Raw genomic sequence first — 25,026 nt, forward strand, 5'->3', positions numbered from 1 at the left:
GGGAGGAAGCACAGAGAAATCTTGGGACAGAGACACACACTCAGTGAAAGGCAGTCAGGTCACTGACAGAAAGTTCAAGTGGTTAAGAAAGGGGAACCTCTGGAGAAATAACCGCGGCCCGTGTGACGAGGGCTGAGTCTGTGCATCTTATTAGATCTCGCGTCAAATCACTTCACCTACCTGCCTGTGAGCGTCTCGGAGGTAGGTGTCATATCCAGTGCCCTCCACGTGGTACGACGATTTTGCTTCATCTGGGACCAGACAGAGAAAACTTAAAGGAAAAACAGCCATCATCAGTAACACAAATACTCTCACAATTCAATATCTCTATGTGTATTAAACTATCTAGCAGTATCGTCAGTTTAGCCAAGTATTAATGCAGATGGAAACTTGAAAAGTATTTATCTTGAATCAGTCCTACAATTTACTGATTAAATACTGTCATTATTTTAAAGGTTTTCTTTAAAAATTACTCATTCCACTTAAAGTAGAAATCAAGCAGAAGATGACTTTTTCTACATTACAGGGAATGACAGAGAGCCCTGATGATTGTTAGTCTCAGGAAACTGGCTTTTACGTAACAGAACCTTAGATTCTCATGCACCCTAACTATGCATCTTGCACTAGTGTGGAGTTTTCTCTAAAGCCACCTCGCAGCACCTGGCATGTCACTGATAGGATTACAGAGGAAGAAAAAGAAGAAAATTACTGGGGAAAAGGCACTTAAAAAAAACCCTTCATAAAGGACTTTTCTAGTGGTGCAATGGATAAGAATCCACCTGCCAACGCAGGGGACAGGGGTTTGATCCCTGGTCCTGAAGATTCCACATGCTGCGGAGTAAATAAGTCCCTGCGCCACAACTAGTGAGCACGTGTGCCGCAACTACTGAAGTTCGCACACCTAGAGCGCGTGCTCCGAAACACGAGAAACCCACACACCGCAAAGAAGAGACCCTGCTCTCCGCAACTAGAGAAAGCCTGAGCCTGAGCAAGGCAACAATGACCCAGCACAGTCAAAAATAAATAAACATAAATTAATTACTTTAGTTTAAAAATATATATAAAAACACAAACTAAGGAGAAGAAATAGCCCTCCACTTAGCACATGTGAGTACATGGCTAGTAAATTCAATCCGTCAAACTGGAAATTCTCAATGTTGTTCCAACTGGGAATTACTTAAAATCGTTTACATTTAAAAAAAAAAAAAGGAAGAGTACCCTGAAGATTAGTTTCATCACTATCACTCTAGAGGGTTTTTTTTCCTCTTTTGTATCGATTGTTGCCTCTAGGCTGTTCACTAGCTACATCAGCATTTCAAAAAGATGACATAATCTTTAAAAAAGGGAAGATGAGTTCATGACATATCTCTATAATGATCAAAGAGCAGAGCTGTTATACGTTGTAAAAACAAGAGAAAGAGATGTAAGTCAAATACATACAGCAACTCACCTATTTACAATTTTGTGGACTTCAGTTTTCCCATCGGTTTTGGGGTGGTCTGGAGTAGCAGGAGGTGAGGAACTAAGCCACTCTTGATTTGACAAAGTGTTATCTGGTGAAATGTCAGTAAATAAGGGATCTTCTTCCAGATCTCTAAGTTTAATTTAATGATGCATAAAAAAATTTTATTATATTTTCTAAACCAAAAGATTCTCTGCTATGTTCTCAGAAACCTTTACATAATTTTGCTAATAAAGGAATTAAGGAATAATGAATGTATTTATATTGTACAGAGAAATTAACATTTTTTACTAACATCAAACTCAAGGTTATATTGACTTTGTTAGGTTTAGTGAATAGATACTGCCGCTTGTGATTTGAAGGGACAATAGTATCAGGACATCTAAATTTTATTTAAAAAAAACTTTTAAACTGTTAAAGTATTTTTTAAAATACTTTAAGAGAAGAAGGAAGAGAAGAGAAATTAAGAGGGGAGAAAATTATGACTTAATATGAAATGTTAAATTCAGAGCTGGATAGAAACTTACACTGCTCCTGCTATTAATCCATTCTCCACTACATCTTTATCTTCTGGGCACACAGGTTTATATTCTGTATAGTTTCTTTCTTCAAGATTTCTTAGGACCAAGTTGTAAAGAATGTGCTCATTGGGTTTTTGTAAAAGATGTTCAAACATTCTTAATGTCATTATGCTGATCTGAAACCGAAAATGATAAAAGGTAACTGAAAAATACTTAAACTATTTTTCATGATTTCAATTTTCAAAATAAAAAGCCACAGAAAATAAGGCTGTATTCAAAACATGACAAGTACATCAAAGTCAGTACCTAAGAACCTAAGTCCAATTCTAAATCCTTGTATAGCTCACCTCATCAGATATGTGATCACAGTGTTCAATTAACCTGTGTCTTAAAGGATGTCTGCTAATTTCTGCCAGAGTTTCTGGTTCCCTCTGTTCTCCAAGGATGAAAAACACCATTTCTTGAAGCAAAATGTCGGAGGTTACTTGCCGAACAATGCGATGGAGCAGAGCAGTTGATGTCAGAATACCCATCTCAGAACTGCATAATAAACAGGTAATTAGGGCGCAAGAATAACAAGAACACAGTGATTTTTTTTTTCAAAAAGTAAAGAGGCCACTCATGGGCATCCCTGGTAGCTCAGAGGTAAAGGATCTGCCTGCAGTACAGGAGACATGGGTTTGACCCCTGGGTTGCGAAGATCCCCCGGAGAAGGAAATAGCAACCCACTGTAGTATTCTTGCCTGGGAAATCCCATGGACAGAGGAGCCTGGCAGGCAACAGCCCATGGGGTCACAAAGAGTCAGACATGACCTATCTACTAAACAACAACAAAGAGGCCACTCACGTTTGCATTAGCTGAGGTTCCATAACACCAATAAAAAATCTTTCATGAACAGCTTTGGCAAGAGCAACAGCAGCAGTCTAGAACATAGTATTAAGTATCATATTTTTTTTAATGAGAGATTAATTTATAACACCAACAAATCAATTTGCACTCTCCATCTAATTTAATGTAGAAAAACAAACTTGCCTATTGCTTATCTTGTTGATGGCATATAAACCTAGATGAGATGTTAGCTACTGGTTTCTTTACATGTTATTTAAATTTCCAAGAATAAAGACAAACAGGATAAAAATATTATCCCAACCGCTTATTGTATTAACATCTCCCCAAAGAGGAGAAATGCAGGGAAGCCGATGTTACCTTGTAAAGGGTTGTGCTATAATACTTAAAGAAACATAAGGGCAGAACTTAACTGTCATTTATTCCAGATAAATCATACATACATACATGATGTGTATGCCATACACATATACATACATACCAGATGTGTATGCTGTAATACACATACATGCACACATGCACAAACACATATATACTTTTGGAGGGTTTGTTATTTCATTTTATTTATTTCACTAACTGTGCTATCTATCCAAAGACAATTAAGACATTTATGAATATAGATTGAGTATTCAAATTCACTCAGTAGTTATTTACATTTTTAAGTTATCAATAAACAACAAAATATTCAAACCTTTTGTGCTTCCTTTATGAGTTGATCACAATAATCAAACCAGGAGAGAAATGAAATTAAGGCTCTTTTTCCGGGAAATGCTGAAGCATCTTCTTTATGACTATATGAGTCCAAGCTATAGGACACAGAAGAACACAGAGTTATTCGAAAGCATTAATTCAATTCAAAGCATACGGGGAGATAAAGGCCCGTGAATGAACACACAGGATGATATATTCAGGCGGGTGAGACTGGATGACAATCAGAAGAGGGTTTTATACATGAAAGCCAAAGATAAAACTTTTTAGATAAAAGTTGCAAATAATTTTCACTCATTAAGTGGAGAATGGAGCTACAGCAGAAAAACCACTGAGACAGCTCCTCATATTTCTACCATAAATTTGACTGAGTAATAGGAATGGAAAGTTGGAAGTTCTCAGCCGCTAGGACAAAAGGAAAGGAGCATAAGGGAGGGACGGCAAAAGGAACGGACTGGCCTGCTTCTCTTCCTGCCTTAAAATACTACTCAGTAGTGAAGTTAAGAAGTGGGTCTGGCCTACAGATGTTGACAGAATACAGGGTGGAAAAAAAACAAGTATAAACCAAAGAAAGGTTAAAAATGCACATAGAAACAGTAACAGGTCTGATGTCAAAAATGTTAGGCTGCTTACAAGTGGTGGGATTACGAGTAATTTTATTTTTGCTGCTTTACACTTTTAATGAGCTTCCCTTGTGGCTCAGCTGGTAAAGAATTGCCTGGAATGCAGGAGACCCCGGTTCAATTCCTGGGTTGGGAAGATCCACTGGGGGCGGGATAGGCTATGCACTCCAGTACTCTGGCCTGGAGAACCCCATGGACTGTATAGTCCGTGGGGTCGCAAGGAGTCAGGACACGCCTGAAGTACTTTCACACTTTTAATAACTTACAAATGTTCTGCAGTAATCCTGTTTCCATATGAGAATCAAGAGGGTAGCTGTAACGCTGGGGGAAACAGGTGAGAGGTGGGAGGTGAGGTTCCACACAAGTTTTTTGGTTTTTAAAAAAATATAGTCAGATAAAGTTATCGATCTTAAGGTATTAACTGATCACTACAAGAGACAAAGGGAAATAGCTTAACTATGTAACACCTAAACTGTTACCACACCAATTCGTTCCTGATAACAAAGTTCAAAGCAAGCTTCAAAACAACAATCTGGTTTAATGATGACTAGCAATGTTATATTTTTCAAACCTAAAGAGGTCTATCACTGCAAAACGCAAATGGATTTAAAAGTGTATGTTTAAGAGGTCACGTTCATAGGAAAACACAAACAGCGGCTCTTACCCCCAGTTAACTGCTTCCACTGTTTCAATATCTAAGGGGTCCACTGACTGAGGTAGGGCCTTGTACAGGGAGGCGAGCCTGTCGGTGAGCAGTTCGCACAAGCATGTGCTCTGCGTGAGGCACTTGGCGGCGGCTGGCTCCGGCAGGCTCACTAAGAGCATCAAGCCCTCGCAGGCTTTCACGGCTATTCGGCCATCCTGAGGGGAAAAACACACACCCTTACGGTGCTTGAATCAGACGTACCTCAGGTTGTTTGGAAAAATTCCCCTTAAACAGATTAACGTTTTATGCCAAAATAAAAATAGAATTTTTTTTTCTATGCATTTAATGGTGATTATGTTAGGGGGAAAAAAAAGAAAAGAAGATGACTCACAGGACTTCTAGTAAGATTTAACAAAGAATTCACTAGGTTGTAATCCTGGTTTGGACGAACAACTGTAGCCTCTGGGAGTGCAGTGACACTGAGGTTTTCCAAGCTCGTGGACAGGTCACCCATCTGATGAGAAGGCTGATCTTCCGTTCCAGAAGCGCCCAACGGTTCCTCTGGCTGACAGGACTGGCCTGTATCTGTTGACAAGGAATCTTGACTTTTTAATACATCTTCTGAAATTGCATTTGGGCCTCCTTGGGAAACCAATGATTTAAACTTGTTCTGAAAAGGAACACATGTTTTGTAAGATTCACGTCAAAAGCCTTACAGAACAGAAATCATATTTTAATGTGTTTTTCTGTAATCAACACTCAATATCTGGCCACTGTCACAACAGATAAAAGTGTTATGACAAATGAAAATACCTAGACTTAAACAAACTGTGGTTTAGATGTCTTAAAATTACATAGACATTTATCACAGTCTTCAGAACAGGATCTACAAAATGTTTTACACTGACTGTAAACAATGAACAATATCAGTAATAATTATTTGACTGCTACTGAAAACAACTGACGTTAGTGAGGAAAAAATAAGATTCAGGAAGTTTCAGCTGCCGTTAATTGTTTTCTCATCACTGGCCTACTAAAAATAAATAACCCTAATGCTGATTCTTCTAAAATTAGTTTCTAAGATGATTTTTCTAAGGCTTTTCCTTATACCTCTGCTCTGTAAATATAACTCAATACCCTGAGGACATTCTTGTTAGTGTTTCTGAAGATAAAAACGAAGATTTGCTTGAAATATTTTGACCCCCTCCCCACACTGTACACAGCCAAACACAAAAAGAACCTAACTGGAAGCAAATCATTAGTTTCCAGGCAAAGGTTTCCTGCTTTCTATTTAAACGCAAGAGCAAAAAAATCAAATCACACACACAATTTAGAATTCATCATAAATCAGCTTCTCTGCAGGACCTATCAGAGTGCTTCATCAGAGAAGTGCATTAAATGCTGAATAAAGTCAAAGTTCCACTTCCAAAATTACATGATAGATATTATAAATCACTTTTATTGCTATTAAAAGTATAGTTTAGACCAATCTTACTGAGAAATTGAGCTCATAGCACATATATTAGAAGAAAACAATCCTATGGAACTGAATGAATATTCCAAACAACTTCCCAATTTCCTATGGAGTCAACTGTGTATTATAGTTTTTATGAATGTCAAACATTTTATTCCATCTAAAATGTTAATACTGTTGTTGGGAGTAGCATCTCGGATAAGAATGGCAAGAGGAAGAACAATCCTGGGGTCACAAAGAGTCGGATATGACTAAGCAACTAACACTTTCACTTTCAGCACTCACTCCCTGAACTAGTGTTTCTCAACTCAGGACTGCTGGCTCGTGGTTTTCTGTGGGGCTTGATAAAAATGCAGAATGAAAATATCTGGAGGTGGAACCAAGGGATCTGCATTTTAAAAAAGCTCTGCAAGCAAGCACGAATTCAAAGCCTTTGACAATTCCAATCTATCCGTCTGGGTCCCTTTCTTACCACATAGCCTAATTAAACTGTGAATCACACCACGGACTCCCTATCTTCACTCCTTTACTTGTGCTCGCCCATTCTTATTCAAACATCTGTCAAGGCTCATTTCAAGGACAGCCTCTTCCATGCTCCCTCCTAATGACCAAGCAGATGTGATCTCTTCATCCTGTCAAGTTTTAGGGGCATTTACTCTGTAACTTTCTTACTCTTATCTTTCTTATGATACTCGCCTTACTCTACCTTAGATTACAGTATTTGAACGTTAGTCTTCGCTCATCACCAGACTACCAACTCCTTTACAGCAAAGAATGTTTCTAACCTATCTACCATCTGCATTTAACTCATAGCAAACGCATCTACTGGCTGATGTAAACGAAGCAAGAGATTAGATTTCAAGGGATATATGCTTGAGAAATGCAAAGTACTTCCATTACTAGTGAAAGTGAAAGTCGCTCAGTTGTGCCTGACTCTGCGACCCCGTGACTACACAGTCCATGGAATTCTCTAGACCAGAATACTAGAGTGTGTAGTCTTTCTCTTCTCCAGGAGATCTTCCCAATCCAGGGATCAAACCCAGGTCTCCCACACTGCAGGTGGATTCTTTACCAGCTGAGCCACAAGGGAAGCTCTATTACTATCATACTAGTAATAAAGCTGCATGTCTCAAAAGATTCATTCATTCAATGTGTTAATTAAACAGTTACTGCGCATTGTGCTAGATACCAGAGAAGCTATGGGGACCCAAAGATTAATAAAATAGAATCCTTGTTCTCAAGGAGCTTACTGACAAGGAAGAGAAAATAAAATGCACATAAATGACTCTAATGCCAGGGAGACTGTAATAACTGACATTAAAAGCATTAAAATTTAATATTAAAAGCATAGGAATAGTCAAGTCAGTTCAGAAAATGGAGTCACCTACCACCCCAGGCTTTGGAGAAGTAGGTGCTATAAAAATGTGGGATCACAGCAGACATGACACTAATTCAGAAGGGTGCTTTTTCTGCTGAGGTCTACCTGTAAATGTTTCTCTGAAGACAGGCAGCCATACATATGCCTGCAAATTTTCAGTTTCTGATCTATGGCTGTGTACTTCTGAAACAAGTATCAGAGATTCTGAGAAAATCTCCTTAAAGCTTAAGCTTGGGAAAAAATCTATGCATCTAAAGTAATTTGGTTACCCAAGCAAACTTAACTAAAAATGAACTTTGAGAAGAAAAATCTCACAGTTAGCCAAATCAAGATATTTGATATGTTTATATCACAAGGCTAGTATAATCATTTTGAAGCAAATTTTCAAAATATATGTCATGAAAAACAGGTATTCATAGTCCTTAACACTAACTTAGAAATTTAAATCCACGCAATTTTGCAGCTTGGTAAGGTAGGTGCTTACCTACCCTCAGTAACAGTGAAGAATAATATCCTGAATTACTTACTCAATAAAATGAAATAAAAAATGAACCCATCTATTAGAATGGCTAAAAGTTTTAAAAACAAAACAACAACAACAAAAAACACCCACTCTGACAAGGACGCGGAACAACAGCTCTCATATGTTGCCCCTGGGCTGCAAAATGATAAACCCACTTGGAAAGAGTTTTGCAAATACACACTTACTACTACATGATCCAGAAATCCTACTCTTAGGTACTTCCTGAAGTGAAATGAAAATCTAAGTCCACACAAAAATCTGTGAATGTTTACGATGGCCTCATTTGTAATTATCTCAAACTGGCCCCCAAATCCCTCAGCTGGTGAATGGATAAACAACGGAGGTACATCCGTACAACAGAATACTACTCAGTAGTATAAAGTAGTATCTGTTTGTGACCAAAATCACAGACGACTCTCAAATGCATGGAAGTGAAATAAAGAAAAACCAGACTCAAAAGGCTGACTATATTTTTATGACTTTCTGAAAAAGAGAAAACTTGGGATGAAAACGGATCAATGATTGCTAGGGGCAGAGGTAGAAACAGGATGACCGGGAAGGGACATGAGGTAAGGAGATGGAGCTGCTGTGTATCTTGACTGCAGTGGTGGTTATAAAACTGTGTCTGTCAAACTCACAGAATCAGAGACACTGAGCTGTACTGTGTTTAACACACCTCAATCTAAAAAAAAAAAAAAAGATAAAAAAAAAACCTTTTTTTAAAAAGTAAAAAACACCAACATTTTCCCTAATATATTTCTAAATGACTACTGCTAAAAAAAAAGTAAACGAAAGCAGGAAAAACAGAAGAGTTATTTTCTAATTTAAAACTGGAAATAAAATCCAAATATTAACTGATTTAAGTAAACCACAATTTGGTGACTATGGCTAGGAAAAAACAGTACCAATTAGCAGAGCAATAAAATGCTATACCAGGGTGGGGAGGTGACTCGTGATGTTTCACATCTTGTCCAAATCTGCACACACCATTCTTTCCCTAGGTCAGGTTACCCACACACCACGCTTGAGCAAGCCTGGCTGAAAATACGATAGCTTAAAAACTCCCATGACTTCCCTCTTCCACATTTGCCCTTCGAGCTGTGCTCCTAAGCTGTAGCTTTGTATTTGTCCAGCCCCTGTTCTGCTCCCTACATGTGGTTCAGTCACATTCTTTGAGAGCAGTTTTTCTCAGGAGATTTCAGGTTAAAATAAAACAGTGCTCCTAAATGAAAATAATTCTGGGGAAGTAAAACAGGCTGTTACTCACAAAATATAATTTCTTCTAATATTATTTAGAGAATTCGATTCTCATGATAATTTTAATACACACATACTTTGAAGGTTGACAAGAAGTAAACTATACCTCCAGGAAAAAATTAACCAAATAGGGATCTTGTTTCAGCTTTGCACACACAATGCAGAGAAACTGAATTTCTTCATTTTCTGTTGGCGTTGCAAGGACTTCACCACACAGTCGAATCAGCTTCTGTCAAAAAATTTAAAACAAAATTTAAACTTAGGCTATTTTTTTAACAAGTATCTAAACAGCCATTCATTCACTTTCAGGATATTTAAAATTTTAAATAATGCAAATACATTGCATTTTCCAGAAAGAACACTATTTGCAATCACCTGTATCAAATAGGTGCTAGTATCAAGTTTTTCAAACATGTTATTCTAAAAAATTAGTGAGGTATTTAATAAACTTCTTGAGATGTCATGGAAGTAAGTAAATGGTAAAATTAATGTATAAAATTTTAAGAGAGAAATATAGAGACATGAAGGGCATTTAATACAATGTCATGCATCAAGAAAGTTTCAAGTATCAACATGTGCTACTTTGCATGTTATTTTTACCCTTAGAAAAATCATATAAAATTACTTCTATGCAAAAAGCAGCGAACCAAATAGTTCGATGTAAAGGGAAGGAGCTACCTGCACGGGCCTGTGCACGTTGATGTGTGGGAGCAGTGGCTGTCGGATTTTCCCCAGGAGTTTGGTATAGAACACCAAGACTTGCTGTTTCATTCCTGGAGGACACTGGGTGCAGGAGAAACAAAACACAAACAAGAAAAAAACAGACAGTGCAAACTTATTTACTCAAAAGCTTGAAAAAAACCAGAGACAATGTATGTGAATGTATTCCACCTTCAAAAATCAATGCAATTAGACAACAGTTAATGACTTTGTCTAAATAAAATTCTGAATCAAATTATTACTGACTGGTATTCTACAAATAAAATTTATAAGAGTGTGTGAGACCAAAGACTGATGTAATCACAAACAGCATGGTGATAATGTGCCATGGAGACTGGAGTTTGGTTCAGGTAATGCCAAGCTGTTAATGTTCTAAATGCTAGGGTAAAAGGAAACTCCCTGGCCCAGGCAAAGGCAGCATCTTATCACTTACATTTATGACAGGTAATCAATAACCTTTCATCATATATATGGAGGAGTAAATAAAGTCTAACACATGTATGTAAATAAAGGAATCCTGCGATTCATGGGGTCGCAAAGAGTCGGACACGATTGAGCGACTGATCTGATCTGATGTATAAATGGCTGTGATTTAATCTAACAATGCTATTTTAAATTAGTCACAAAATTATTTACATTATGATTATTATAGGCAATGAATATTTAATAAATAAGTTTTGATAACATGCCAATTGTTTTAAATATTTGCTGAAAGGCAGATAAACCTGACGATTACGCATGCTGTAAATTAAGAGAGTATGAGTTAGCAAGGTTACACGTTCTAAAATTAACCTGCTTATGTTGACTCAGATTTAAAATAGTCACAAAACATTTCCAAAACATCAACATAGACACATTATATGGAAATAGCATAAGCTATAATCTTAAGCCCAATAGTATGTGAAGATAGTAAATACCTTAAATTATGCAGATAAAATACAATATTTATAATCATCAATATCAAAATAAAATTCCCAGTAGAATAATTACTAACATTTGCTCAGAAATTGATTAATATGTGTTCAATATAATGTTGCATAATCTCTCTCTATAAAGGACAGGAAAAAGGAGGGAGGAAGGGAATGAATTGGAAGATACTAGTGAGTAGATATTTAGCTAGAAAATATAAACTGAATGAATCTAACCTAAAAATGAATTGGAGAATTACAGACTTAATTAAAAGGAAATCGTCTTCAATATGACTTCATAATTCTATTTGCTGTTTAAACATCTGTTTGAGATTTCTTTAGTTTGATTTTCACATATATTACAGAAATTCACAGAACAGAAGCACCAGTTTTTAGAGCTGGGGGAGGCCTGTTGCTGATCAACTCTTTATTTTTAAAGAGGAGGAAGATTCATCAAAGAGACTTACTTGAACTGGTTCCACTCATCAGAAGTGTTAATGTCAGAATGATCAGTGACATTTTCTTTCAGGATTATGAAAAATAATTTTTGTAACCCAATATTCAATGGGATCCTTCTCATTTCCTTTGATTCTGAGCATTTGCACTTGAGTAGATTTTTATAAATGTTTATACTGTAATTCTAAGCAGCCTAAGTACCAGTTGTCTAGAGGATTTGGGAGCTTTGCTACCTCTATGGAAAGTCATACTCATACAGGCCATACAACTTTCTTTTTTTTTCATGTACTGACTTGAATCCTTCCATGCTTAATATACACCTCTACAGTTAAATTTAGTGCTTGGCAGCTTCTTTATCTCTAAGACATGAAAACATATATTACATGTACTTGCCTAAGAACATCACGTGGATTAGGAACTTACATCAGCTTTCCCTAAGGTATATAATGTTTCCAAGATCTTGTGATGAAGTAAATATTCCATACATGGCCCCGTCTCTCCAAATTCCCGTTCATTTTCTTCTTGTACTAAGATAACTAACATCTGTTCCAGATGAGATGGAATATTTGTATCTGTCACCGGGGCTTTATCATCTAAAAAATAAAGACATTCATCAAGTATTCAAACATTTTTAAATTGTACATTTGCACCTAAAATACTCTTTGTATTTCCCTGTTTCTATTCAGAGAAAAATCTGAATTGTTCACACGGGTGAGGTTTATATCTTATTCAAATACAATCTATATTCTGAAAGATATTCTAAAGCTAATACTCATGCATAATAATTCAGAAAAGGAACCATTTATGGGGTATGGAAATGGAAACATGATCAGAAAAAAAAACAAATAACCTCAGAACTTTGTATGCATTTACAATTAAAAAAAGTTATTTCAATTAGCCAGTTCAGAAGATCTAAACTTTCAGTTCAGTTCAGTCACTCAGTTGTGTCCAACTCTGCGACCCCATGGACTGCAGAACACCAGACCTCCCTGTCCATCACCAACTCCTGGACTTTACTCAAACTCATGTCCATTGAGTCAGTGATGCCATCCAACCATCTTATTCTCTCTTGTCTTCTTCTCCTCCCACCTTCTATCTTTCCCAGCATCAGGGTCTTTTCCAATGAGTCAGTTCTTTGCATCAGGTGGCCAAAGTATTGGAGTTTCAGCTTCAGCATCAATCCTTCCAATGAACACTCAGGACTGATCTTTAGGATGGACTAGTTGGATCTCTTTGCTGTCTGAGGGACTCTCAAAAGTCTTCTCTAACACCACAGTTCAAAAGAATCAATTCTTCGGTGCTCAGCTTTCTTTATAATCCAATTCTCACATCCATACATGACTACTGGAAAAACCATAGCCTTGACTAGATGGACCTTTGTTGGCAAAGTAATGTCTCTGCTTTTTAATATGCTGTCCAGGTTGGTCATAACTTTTCTTCCAAGGAGTGTCTTTTAATTTCATGACTGCAGTCACCATCTGCAGTGATTTTGGAGCCCCAAAAAATAAAGTCTGCCACTGTTTCCTCATCTATTTGCCATGAAGTGATGGGACCAGATGCCATGATCTTAGTTTTCTGAATGTTGAGGTTTAAACCAACTTTTTCACTTTTCCTCTTTCACTTTCATCAAGAAGCTTTTTAGTTCCTCTTCACTTTCTGCCATAAGGGTGGTGTCATCTGCATATCTGAGGTTATTGATATTTCTCCCAGCAATCTTGATTCCAGCTTGTGCTTCATCCAGCCCAGCGTTTCTCATGATGTACTCTGCATATAAGTTAAATAAGCAGGGTGAGAATATACAGCCTTGATGTACTCCTTTTCCTATTTGGAACCAATCTGTTGTTCCATGTCCAGTTCTAACTGTTGCTTCCTGACCTCCCATCTCTTGAAGAATTTTCCAGTTTCTTGTGATCCACAGAGTCAAAGGCTTTGGCATAGTCAATAAAGCAGAAATAGATGTTTTTCTGAACCTCTCCTGCTTTTTCGATGATCCAGAGGATGTTGGCAATTTGATCTCTGGTTCCTCTGCCTTTTCTAAAATCAGCTTGAACATCTGGAAATTCACAGTTCACATATTGCTGAAGCCTGGCTTGGAGAATTTTGAGCATTACTTTACTAGCGTGTGAGATGAGTGCAATTGTGCGGTAGTTTGAGCATTCTTTGGCATTGCCTTTCTTTGGGATTGGAATGAAAACTGACCTCTTCCAGTCCTGTGGCCACTGCTGAGTTTTCCAAATTTGCTGGCATATTGAGTGCAGCACTTTCACAGCATCATCTTTTAGGATTTGAAACAGCTCAACTGGAATTCCATCACCTCCACTAGCTTTGTTCGTAGTGATGCTTCCTAAGGCCGACTTGACTTCACATTCCAGGATGTCTGGCTCTAGGTGAGCGATCACACCTTCGTGATCATCTGGGTGGTGAAGATCTTTTTTGTACAGTTCTGTGTATTCTTGCCATCTCTAAACTTTAGGTCTCTTTATACAAAAATAAGTTGGCCTTGAATGTTAAGCTGAATAATGCAGGATATGTGGAGAGGACAGGCTTGGTTTTGATCACTGCTACATTGCTTTGTGGGCTTCCCAGGTCGCACTAGTGGGAAGAACCTGCCTGCTAATGCAGGAGACCTAAGAGACATGGGTTTGATCTCTGGGTCAGGAAGAGCCCCTGGAGAAGGGCATGGCAATCCACTCCAATAGTCCTGCCTGGAGAATCCCTTGGACAGAGGAGCCTGGTAGGCTATAGTCCACAGAGTTGCAAAGAGTCAGACGGGACTGAAGCGACTTAGCATGAACATTGCTTTGTAATACTGGGAAGTCAAGACTTGAACTGCCCCCAATTCATCTCCAGATCTGAAAACATGAAGAGCCCAAAGAAAAACCCTCTACTGAAAATTTCTGACATCTCCTCTCATCAGCAGATATCTACTCCCAAAGTAAAAGCTGCTTCTCAGGAAAATTCTTACAAAATACTGATTTTTTTAAAGTAAAAATTATTGAATACTTTTAACATAGTAAAAACACATGGTTTTACCAACCTAAATTTATTATATAAGAGTTAAATTACTCTTATAAAATGTGAAGTGTTATAAAATGTTTAAATATAAAGTGTATTAGGGAATGACAAGTTTTTTTATGTCTCTATTGTTCTTTGCTTAGTACTGCTATAGTTTGCGCAATACAATCCTGGTATGCTGTGTATCTGATGATATAAAGCTCCGTCTGTACACTTACACATGTATGTGTATATATACACACACAGACTAAACCATAATACTAAAGGCTTATGGAGAAAACAAGGCAAAGAGAAGAGTCACTTTTGTTCCCAGGAGGACGTATCAAATACGACTGAGTATGGGATAGTATTAAGAGCATGAGTCCTGGACTTGGACAACCTGGATTCAAGCTTTGGCTCTGTCTCTTTTAGCTGGGTGACCTGGGCAAACTACTTAAGCCTCAGTACCAACATCTGTGAAATGGAGCTGATCAACACCAGTAAGTGCTACTGTATGATTTCAACGAAATAATGTGTGTGAAGCCCAGTGCCTTAGCACACAGTAAGAATTCAAAGAACGTTAACTTATGATGTCTCACTTCATTTTCTTCTAAAATGAGTAGCCTAGGGCTAATAAAAGATGGTGTGTAATTTTATTTGAAATTTACTTTTTACAAGTATTTTTTCACCTGTTTTATATAAACATTCCAGGAAAGAATGAATATTTAAGCATGGTTTGATTACACATATTTATGGAGAAAAACAGTCAAAAAGACCTTTTTTTTGAGAAATAAATGAACTATTAGCTCAACTTGACAGGATTAAAATCCGAGCTCCCTAGAAGATCTAGTTTCTGCTGTCCACTCTCACCATCCTAAACCAAGTTTAGACCCCAGCGCCTTTGCATAAGCTATTCCTTCTACTGAAATGCCTTTACCCTCCTTATCTACCTCAAAAGTTACTGCTCATCCTCAAGCCCGGGGTCAGACCCCGCCTCCTAGTTTTCTCCCTGCTTCCTTCTCTCTCTGTGCCTGACCCACTTTTTTGTCCCATACTTTATTGTAACATATACACTTGCTTTTGCTATGAGATTGCAAAAAAAAAATCATTTACAGCAAGAACTTACAGGCCTTCCTTTAAAGCATTTCCTTAAGACTATGGAGGGGTGAAAAACTCACAAGGGTTAAGAATAGCCTTTTTTGAAAAGATTGCTCCTGTCAAAAACCTTTTCTATAGATGTGCCATCTAAACATCCAAATTGAGGTGAAAATTACACTTCACATTTAAAGGTGTATATATAGATAGTTTGCTATCACTTATTACATAAAAATGAGGAATTTCTTACTTTTAAAGAATTATCTATGACCCCACCAGCCTGCCAAATCAACTTTTTGTTTCTTCATGTATTCTTTCAGTTAAAAAAATACGTGTTCAATCTGCACATCCACTAGCGTTGACCTCTATATTCCTTAAGGGAGCCCACAGGCCTATGGAGCAAGGCTACTAGTCTATTTCCTATTTCAGAGGTTGCCAAACTTCAGCTCAGGCAACAAACCCAGCCTTGCCATCTGCTTTAATAAAGTTGTACTGGAACAAAGGAATGCTCTTCTTTTAATGTATTATGGAAGGTTGCTTTTGCACTGTAACAACAGAATTGAATAGTTGCAACAGAGACTGTATGGCCTACAAAGCCTAAGATATTTACTGTCTGACCCTTTACAGAAAAACTTTGTCAAACTTTGACCTAATTTATTCACATTTCCCCATATTCGCTCTTCAGCCTATTCACTAAGAAAGACTGAAGCACAAAGAAGATAACTTCCAAAGACGTCCACACCATGTCCACTCTTTTCCTGCATTGACACCCATATGTTTTCCTTTCTGCCTTAATTTTATGGATGTGAGCTGTCCATAAACCTATGAAGGCTAAGCCTTAGCTAATGCACTAGGATCCCATAACCCACTTGCCAACTTAAGGATATGGCTCAGAAATTATCTCCTATGACTCTCGTCCCACCTTTCCTTCTCTACCAGCTCATTCTCACCAAAGTACAAATGGAAGTACCTTCCATCTTAAAAAAAAAAATTAACCCCCCTACCCCCACCCAAGGCCACTTCTCCCTGCGGCTGTTGATCTGTCTCTCAGCTCTCCTTTCCACTAACACTCCTCAAGAGAGCGGTCTTCACACACCATCCAAATATGTTCTCTGTCCATTGTCTCTTACACTTCCTCCAATCAGGTCTCCTCTCTCTTTCTTGCTATTAAAAGGGCCCTTATCAAGGCCACTGATGAGCTCCTCATGGCTGAATCCAATGATCCATTCCTAGCCTTCATCAACTTGACATCATTAGACACTTTGATCCTTCTCTCTACTTCCAGCTTTAAGAACACCATTCTCTCTTGGCAGTCTGGCGCATCACTGGCAAAAGCAAAATCTCCTTTGCTTGCTGTCATTCTCATTTTCCTAATCGCTGAACACTGAGTATGAGGGCTCAGTTCCTGAATACTTTTTTCTTTCCTTCTGTCTGTAGCTATCCCTGGGTAATCTCAGCTAGTCTCATGGCTTTAAATCCCACTTAAGTGAAGTGAAAGTGAAGTCGCTCAGTCGTGTCTCTCTTTGGACTCTTTGGTCGTGTCCGACCCCATGGACTGTAGCCTGCCAGGCTCCTGTGTCCATGGGATTCTCCAGGCAAGAATACTGGAGTGGGTTGCCATTTCCTTCTCCAGGGAATCTTCCCGACCCAGGGATCGAACCCAGGTCTCCCGCATTGCAGGCAGACACTTTACCCTCTGAGCCACCAGGGAAGTCCTACTTACATGCTAATGATTCTCAATTCCATGTCTAGTTTATTCCTCCACCCTAAATCCCAGATCCCTTTTTCTTACTGTCTGCTTGACAATATCCAGCTGCACATACAATGGGTGTCTCAAATTAAACAAGTCCAAAATGTTCTCACAAACCTGCTCCTCCCAGAATCTCCTCATCACATTCTCCATGAGTGCTCCTTCTATTATTCCAACTGCCTAAGCCCCAACATTTGGAGTTATCCTTCATTCTTATTCTTTCATACCCAATATTCAATCCATTAACAACTTTCTTTAAAATATACCCAGAGTACAATCACTTCTCACACGTCCACCCTGGTCTGAGCCACCGACATTGCTCAGACCATTGCAACAGTCCCCTGTTCTACCAACTTCACCTCTGCACACTTGCAATCTAAGTTTCTTGCAGAAGCCAGAGTGATCTCTTTAAAGCCGATTATGTTACACCTCTGCTCAAAACCCTTTAAAGGCTCCCCATCTTAGAGTAAAAGCCAAAGCCCTCGCAATGGCTTCAAGGCCTTGGGTGAACTTGCGCCCCTCCCCTGTCGATGTCATCCCCTCCCATTTCTCTCCTTGTTCACTTTGCTCCAGCCACACTTCCTGCGGTCCCCAGTGCATGCCAAGTGCTGCACCCTGCAGCCTCAGGGAGTGTGCACTGCGCGCCCTCCTGGATCTTTTCCCTAGACACCTCCAGGCTTGCTTCCTCCTTCCTTCAGATTCAGCTCAGAAGTCACCTGGGGTAATGAGGATTTCTCTAATCTTAAAGAGCCGTCTGTCTCCAATGGCTCTGTCCCCACTCCCCAAACACTTCCATCCCTTTCAGCCTGCTTCATTTTCTCCTTAGCACTTATCATCCGACACACTATGAGAACTTGTCTATTGTTTGCTTCCTCCTAATCAATATATCTCGGAAAAGGGAATGGCAGCCCACTCCAGTATTCTTGTCTGGAGAATCCCATGGACAGAGGAGCCTGGCAAGCTACAGTCCATGGTGTCTCAAGAGTCGGACATGACAGAGTGATTAATACAATCAATATATCTGGGCTTCCTGACTGGTTCACTGGTAAAGGATCAGCCTGTCAATGCAGGAGACGCAGGGTTCCATCCATGGGTTGGGAAGATCCCCTGGAGAAGGAAATGGCAACCCACTCCAGTATCCTTGCCTGGAAAATTTCATGGACAGTGGAGCCTGGCAGGCTACATAGTCCATGGAGGTGCAAAGAGTCAAACACAATTTAGCAACTAAACAACAACCATCAACATACAAGCTCTGTTAGGACAGATATTTTGTCTATTTGAGTGGCATACCACCCAGTGCCCAGAACAACACTGACACACAGTGGGTGTTCAACAGCTGTATTTTTGAATGAGAGGAATGAAAATAAATTGCTTATAAGTTTCATGCAAAATAACTTTGAAGAGTAGTTTGTATTTTAATATTTCATAAATTTTCTGTTTAATTAATATCAGCATGGTTTCTTACCTGAAGTCTCTATATAGTAATGGGTAATTGCCTTCCAGTGGTAAACAAAATCTTCTTGTAAAGGAAGAGAAGGTGCAAGCTATACAAACACAAACAAAAAGACCACAACAATTAAGAAAATGGCATTAAAATTTTCATATTAAATATAACTGTATTTTTCTACTAATGATGCAAAAGCAGCATATTAATAAGGAATGAGCTTTAATTTGATTCTGTATGTCAACTATCAAGGAGAAACAAAGACAATGTCAAATCCAAGAAAGTAATATAATTTATTAAGAAAGAGGAAAAACACATTTATCAGTGTTATTAGTAATTATAGTATTGGGTTTTTTTTCTCCTTCCCTGAAAGTAGTTACTATACATGACTTCAAAAGTAACAGAGTTCAATGAAAACACACACTATTCTATTACTAAAGTATCAGTAAAATGAATTATTGATAACCAGGGATCTTTGTACCTAGGACTTTGAAATGCAAAACAGTAAAGAGCTGCTATGTAACAGTTACACATCACCACTACTAAAATACATACCAAAGTCAGCCCTGTAATCAGAGCAAAACTGTTCTCTATTTTCAATGACATACAAAAGTCAATCTTTTCTTTTTAAGCCTAGATTAGGCAGTGCATATTTTTAGCAAAATGACCACAGGAACAAGACACTACCAATTTAAATTCCACAAAGTCAAAAACGTCTCACATTTTTGATTTTGAAATTTACTTCAGACGTTTTAAGGCCAAAACTATATCCCTTCAACCATCTCATTGCAAACTTAAAAGTATTTTAAATGGGTATTAAACAGATAGAAAAAGACTTGGATGCACCTTTACAATATTTTCTGTTCTTTAAAATGAGTGACAGAGAGAGCATGCTCTCCCAGTCCTAGCATTGTCAATAAATTTTCATCAGAAAGTACAGCTGACCCAGTTTTCATAATAGCAAATAGGTTTCCATTTTGGGAACCTCAACTATGGCAGTGTAATCTCCCATTTTCACAGATTCATCTAAACAGATGACCTAAGAGGTCATGTTACTTCTGAACTTCTACTTGTTCCATTTTGATTGGTTCTCCCATAAAGACCTCAAAGTTCAAAACCCTTCAAAACAATTTCCAAACTACTGAGTAAATTATAAACATTGGTCATGATATCTAAGTGTTTCAATCCAGAAGATGAAACGTAATCAGGAAACAAATGGACCTGAAAAATTTTCTGCAATCATCAATATCTTTCTGCCAACTTTTTCATCCGTGCCTATTCACACCACTCTGATAGTACTGCATTAAGAGAATGTAAATATTCATCTCATTTCCAAATAGAAGGCTATGAAAAAATTTAAAGACTTTAAGATCCTTAACAATGGAGTTAAAAATCTTTGGCATTACTATACTTCAGGAACATGGAGAGAGAAAACTCGTGGGAGACTGAGAAAAAAATTAGAGAAATAAGAAAGAAAGAATTAATTTGGGAAAATAATCTTCCTGAAACTTTTAGATTAAAAAGTCAGTTTTAATCAGCTACTTATTTTTAGAATCTCCTCAAAATATACAGAATTTCTCTTGTGTTATAGACCTTTTAACACACTAGCTTTATGCAGTATTAACAAGTGTTATTAATCAATTAATTCTGTATTAACAATTGGGACAAACCCAAATGAAATTTGGTGTTTCAAAAAATGTACTGAGTTTGTTAAGTGTAAATATTACGCTTTGTTTAATTTTTCCAAGGGAATTTCCAGGGTATATCACTTTCCCGGAGAAATCTGGCCAGACTTCCTGTCGAGGGCACAGTCCTTTCCACACGTGCTTGCGGCATCCTCTCCCTGACTGCCGGCTCCCTCTCTCCCAGCCCTGAGCCCATGCTGGTGACTGTTGAGTTATCCATCTCCTCCACCAGACTGTGAACTCAGTGAGTTTACAAAGATTATATCATCTTGTTCATCACCGAACCCCTAGTTTCCAAGTCAATGATGGCGCATAGTAAGCACTGAATAATGTTTATTGAGTGAATACAGGGCAGCTGCTGCCATTTAGTGAGTAGGTACATGCCAGGGCTTCCCTGGTGGCTCAGCTGGTAAAGCATCAGCCTGCAATGCGGGAGACCTGGGTTCCATCCCTGGGTCGGGAAGATCCCCTGGAGAAGGATATGGCAACCCACTCCAGTACTCTTGCCTGGAAAATTCCATGGATGGAGGAGCCTGGTAGGCTACAGTCCATGGGGTTGCAAAGAGTCAGACACGACTAAGTGACTTCATTTTTCTTTCACTTTTATGTGCCAGGCACAGTGCCAAAGTTTACACTTACGTGTGGCCTTAAATTCTCACAATAAACTCCGACTTTTCCCAAACTCTTGTCAAAACTGAGAGCCATTCACTGACCTGCAGAAGGCAACACTACTGGTAATTAAAAACCTGGAGGTCTTTCCCCAAAATACCTACCACACAAAAGGACCTACCTAGCTGATAACTCCAGAGAAGGCAATGGCAGCCCACTCCAGTACTCTTGCCTGGAAAATCCCATGATGGAGGAGCCTGGTAGGCTGCAGGCCATGGGGTTGCGAAGAGTCGGACACAACTGAAGTGACTTAGCAGCAGCAGCAGCAGCTGATAACTCAGATGAGAAGTAGTGTTCTCAGAGCAGCCTCACAGGCATTATCAACATTCCAGGCCCAACTCTTTTAAATTGCTTCTTCCTCCGGGCAATTTTGTGACACCCCCCCACCTATCTCCTCTGCTGCTGTATGTCCAGCTCAAGTCTCACTTCCTCCAGGGAGCCTTCCAGTCCTAAGTGCTTGCTCCCCTCCTCCTACAGAACGCACTGACAGAACAATGATCCAAATAGTGACAATAATGATTAACATTTATTAAGCACTTACTATGTGCCAGGCACTGCATTAAGTACCGGTCATTCTAATTTTCACAATTCTATCAGATAGGTCTAATTACTTCCATTTTACTGTGAGGGAAGCCAGCTGTGCTGCAGCCCATGGGATCCCAAAGAGTAGGACACGACTCACTGACTGAACAACAAAAATGAGGAACTGAAACATACAAAGACTAAGTAAGTTGTCCAGTGAACAAGTAGGGGGCAGAGGCAAGCCCAGAACCCTGCTCTGTCTGGCTCTAGGGGCCAGGCCACAAGCTTGGGCACGGCTTATACTTCAACCTGTGCGTCTGTTCTGCCTACCAGTGCAGTCTCACCGTGAACTCGCACTGTGCTTTCTTGATGGGCTCCTAAAACGTATGCTGCGTGACTAAAGGATGACAGTTAAAGAGCACTTGCTGGAAAAGAATACACTTAAGAAAACACTACCTACGTTTCATTTGACATTTTAATTCCTACTGCAGAGTAGATTTTTAAGGAATTGCTAGTTTCAACAATCATCATTAAATCTTAATTATAATTTTACAAGAAAATAATAATGCATCCAAATTCTGAAAGATGACTTACCTTGAACTAACTAGTTAAGACAGATAAAACATTTTTTCCTGACATTGCCCTTTTATCCTCCTGGAATAAATCTGCCTTCAAGGATGGAACTGACTGGAATTACAAGATATTAGTCCCTGGCAGACTACCTCACACAGACTAAGGCCCTCAACAAATACTGAGTTGTACTAATGGAAGGTGTTTTATTTATCCTTTGGAGAAGCTGGGATAAAATGATCCACCTCAGAACTAATTAGATGAGAGGCCTGATTTCAGACTTGTGGCAACTAGCTAATTTCCTGACTCTTACTAGCCAATCATTTCTATCCTGAAGGAAAGCTGTCATTTCTGAAAAAGGAGGCAAGAGTTACATTACAGTTTTTGTTTTCGCTCAAGGTGTGAATTTCTCTCCTAAACTCAAAATGTAGCCTATCAGATTAATAACACATCTTCAAGCACTGATCTTTGAAAATATCTTAGTTGTATGTCATCCTTTTAAGTAGTTAACAGGAAGTGAGAAGAAATCATTAATTAAACAATAAGGAAAACTCTACACCTAAACCCTATTTAAATGAATGTGTATCTGGTTGACCCTAAAAAACACATTTGAAGATGGATCCAACTGAATCAAAAAACCTAGAAAATAATAATACCAAAATGGTTGAGAAAACATTACAAAGATTCATACAGTGACACAATTGAAAAAAGGTCATGTCAGCATCTGTCTGCAGGATTATCTCCCTTCTCTGTAGAACCCTGATAATCGTAATTGCAATGCTATATCAGAAAATACTAATTGGGCAAACAAATTAAAAGGAGGATAGAGAAAAGCTAATGAAATGAACTGAGGAATGGTAAGACTAGGCCATAGAAAAAAAGTCAAGCAAATAAACAGAAGTGAATAAATGGAAACCAATCTTGGGCTAGGGAAAAAAAAGATATTCTTCAAATAACACAAAGATGGCTTATTCAGCATTACATATGGGTTCATTTCCAAGAGAATGGTAAAAGGGAAAAGAAAAAAAAAAAGTACACCAAAAATTTTTCATCACATTTAACTGCCTATCAAGGTAAACTAGTAAGTATCACAATTGAAAACATTAATGCTAAGTAAATAAAAACATTACTTTTCTAAATGCAGTGCATTAACTCCCAGGGGCAGGTGAATATAATCCACTCTTTTTCTAACCTCAGCAAAGCAGACAACCTGGATATTACAGAGGCAGAGTCAGACAATTTACACGGATAATTTGGGAGATGCTAACATACACAATTATAAGAAGATAATGCAGACAGAAAACACAGGCCTCAGGACAAAAATGAGTCTTTACTGTGAGAGCACTGAAAGCCATCTTTCTTTTTCTAAGTACTTATTTCTGTAAATATCGGCCTGAATTAGTATAGAATATAAATGATGTAATAAATTCTTATCCCCAATTATCTCAGTATGAAGCTGTATTCAGTGTCAAAAAAGTAAATGATTCTTGATATTTTAAGTTAAGGAATAATATAAAATGTAAATATCACTGTTTTTTATAAATTTTATTGAATTCTAAAAGTAAGGTGCTGTAGCTGGTGTATACGCAAGAAAGAAAAATTAAAAATTGCCTTAGAGTCTAAGGCTATCATCTCCCTCAAGAGCAATACTGCTCTTCATTCATGAAAAACCGTGTCTTGCCTGATTTGATACATTCCTTTTCTCAAGAACCTGTAGCAGATCTAAAATGACTCAAAACATTTCCCACACAGCACTTAAAAACTGTACAAAAGTTTTCCATTACTGAGTTTTAAAGATCCATTTTATTTTTATCTGGCCGTAAAAACTGTTATATTGCAAATTGTGTGTTTTCCCCCCTTAAAGTTATGTAGATCTGAATGTGCTATGTCACCCAAAAACTAAACACAGAAAGAGAATGACATTTCTAAAACTAGCCAAGTAGCACGTCTAGCAAAACTGCACTTGTTATGAACTTCAGGGTGCATTTTTCGATTTGGGCAATTCTGCCAGCCTAAGGTAAAACAACCGAAGGAAAGCAATGCGACCCCTTATCACTGAATCAGCAGGAAGACACGTTCTTATGAGTTACTTCTCTTTTAGTAGTGTTAGATTTGAGTGCTGTCCCCCTATGCTGGTGTCTGAAATCCTCAAATCGGGGTACAACCGCAGGAAAGACGAAAAGCGTCCAGGAAAGGAAGAGAAGAAAGGAAACAGATGGTCCTGGTGCTGGGTGAGGGCTTGGAAAATGTCTAAAGCACACTCGATCAGACCTTCCAAATGCATTTCACACCGATCAAGGAGATCCAGCTGAGTCCGGCCGCCCGGCCCGCGAGAGCAAAACCTGGCTAGATTACGAAACCTGTCGGGTGGGCTGCCTCCCTGCCAGAGCCGCGCCCCCCGGCAAGAGCACCCCGTCCTGCCCGCCCCCCCCCAAACAAAACAAAACAAACCCAAATAGTGTTAGGCCGTTTCTTTTGTCTCGGTCAACGCTGACCACTTTTTGAGGGAGAAGGTTAACGGTCAGGGAGTCCGGGGGAGCGCCCCAAGACCTTGCCAGGTGCTCCCCGACTCCCCTGGTCCCATCGGAGGAATCAGACGACCCCCGATCCGGGCCGGGAGCGGTCGCTCCTCCCGGGGACTCCCGCCTGCCCTCTTAGAGCGAGAAAAAGGGCTCCAGGCCGGCCCGGAGCAGGAAGGAGAGCAGGGGGTTCGCTCAGAGCCAGGCCCGAGGCCCCCGGCGCCCCGACGACCCCGCAGCGCCCGCCTGCCCTCT

General features: G+C 38.9%; 1 protein-coding gene across 1 annotated transcript in view; it reads right to left on the minus strand.

Annotated features, from left to right (window-relative positions):
• Positions 1-20,711, minus strand: part of FAM160B1 (family with sequence similarity 160, member B1) — a 34,426-nt gene extending 13,715 nt beyond the window's left edge. The window contains exons 1-13 of the mRNA XM_010859589.1: positions 20,595-20,711; positions 18,828-18,906; positions 11,947-12,116; positions 10,118-10,222; positions 9,546-9,668; positions 5,199-5,477; positions 4,826-5,022; positions 3,522-3,636; positions 2,831-2,907; positions 2,331-2,523; positions 1,990-2,159; positions 1,451-1,594; positions 181-271 (exon numbers count right to left, since the gene is read on the minus strand). Coding sequence (XP_010857891.1) covers positions 181-271; positions 1,451-1,594; positions 1,990-2,159; positions 2,331-2,523; positions 2,831-2,907; positions 3,522-3,636; positions 4,826-5,022; positions 5,199-5,477; positions 9,546-9,668; positions 10,118-10,222; positions 11,947-12,116; positions 18,828-18,906; positions 20,595-20,711 — 1,860 coding nt within the window. The remainder of the gene's footprint in view (positions 1-180; positions 272-1,450; positions 1,595-1,989; positions 2,160-2,330; positions 2,524-2,830; positions 2,908-3,521; positions 3,637-4,825; positions 5,023-5,198; positions 5,478-9,545; positions 9,669-10,117; positions 10,223-11,946; positions 12,117-18,827; positions 18,907-20,594) is intronic.
• Positions 20,712-25,026: the final 4,315 nt, after the last annotated feature.

This window comes from Bison bison, unplaced genomic scaffold, assembly GCF_000754665.1.
Source record: "Bison bison bison isolate TAMUID 2011002044 unplaced genomic scaffold, Bison_UMD1.0 scf7180017864456, whole genome shotgun sequence".
In the NCBI taxonomy this organism is placed as follows: Eukaryota; Metazoa; Chordata; class Mammalia; order Artiodactyla; family Bovidae; genus Bison; species Bison bison.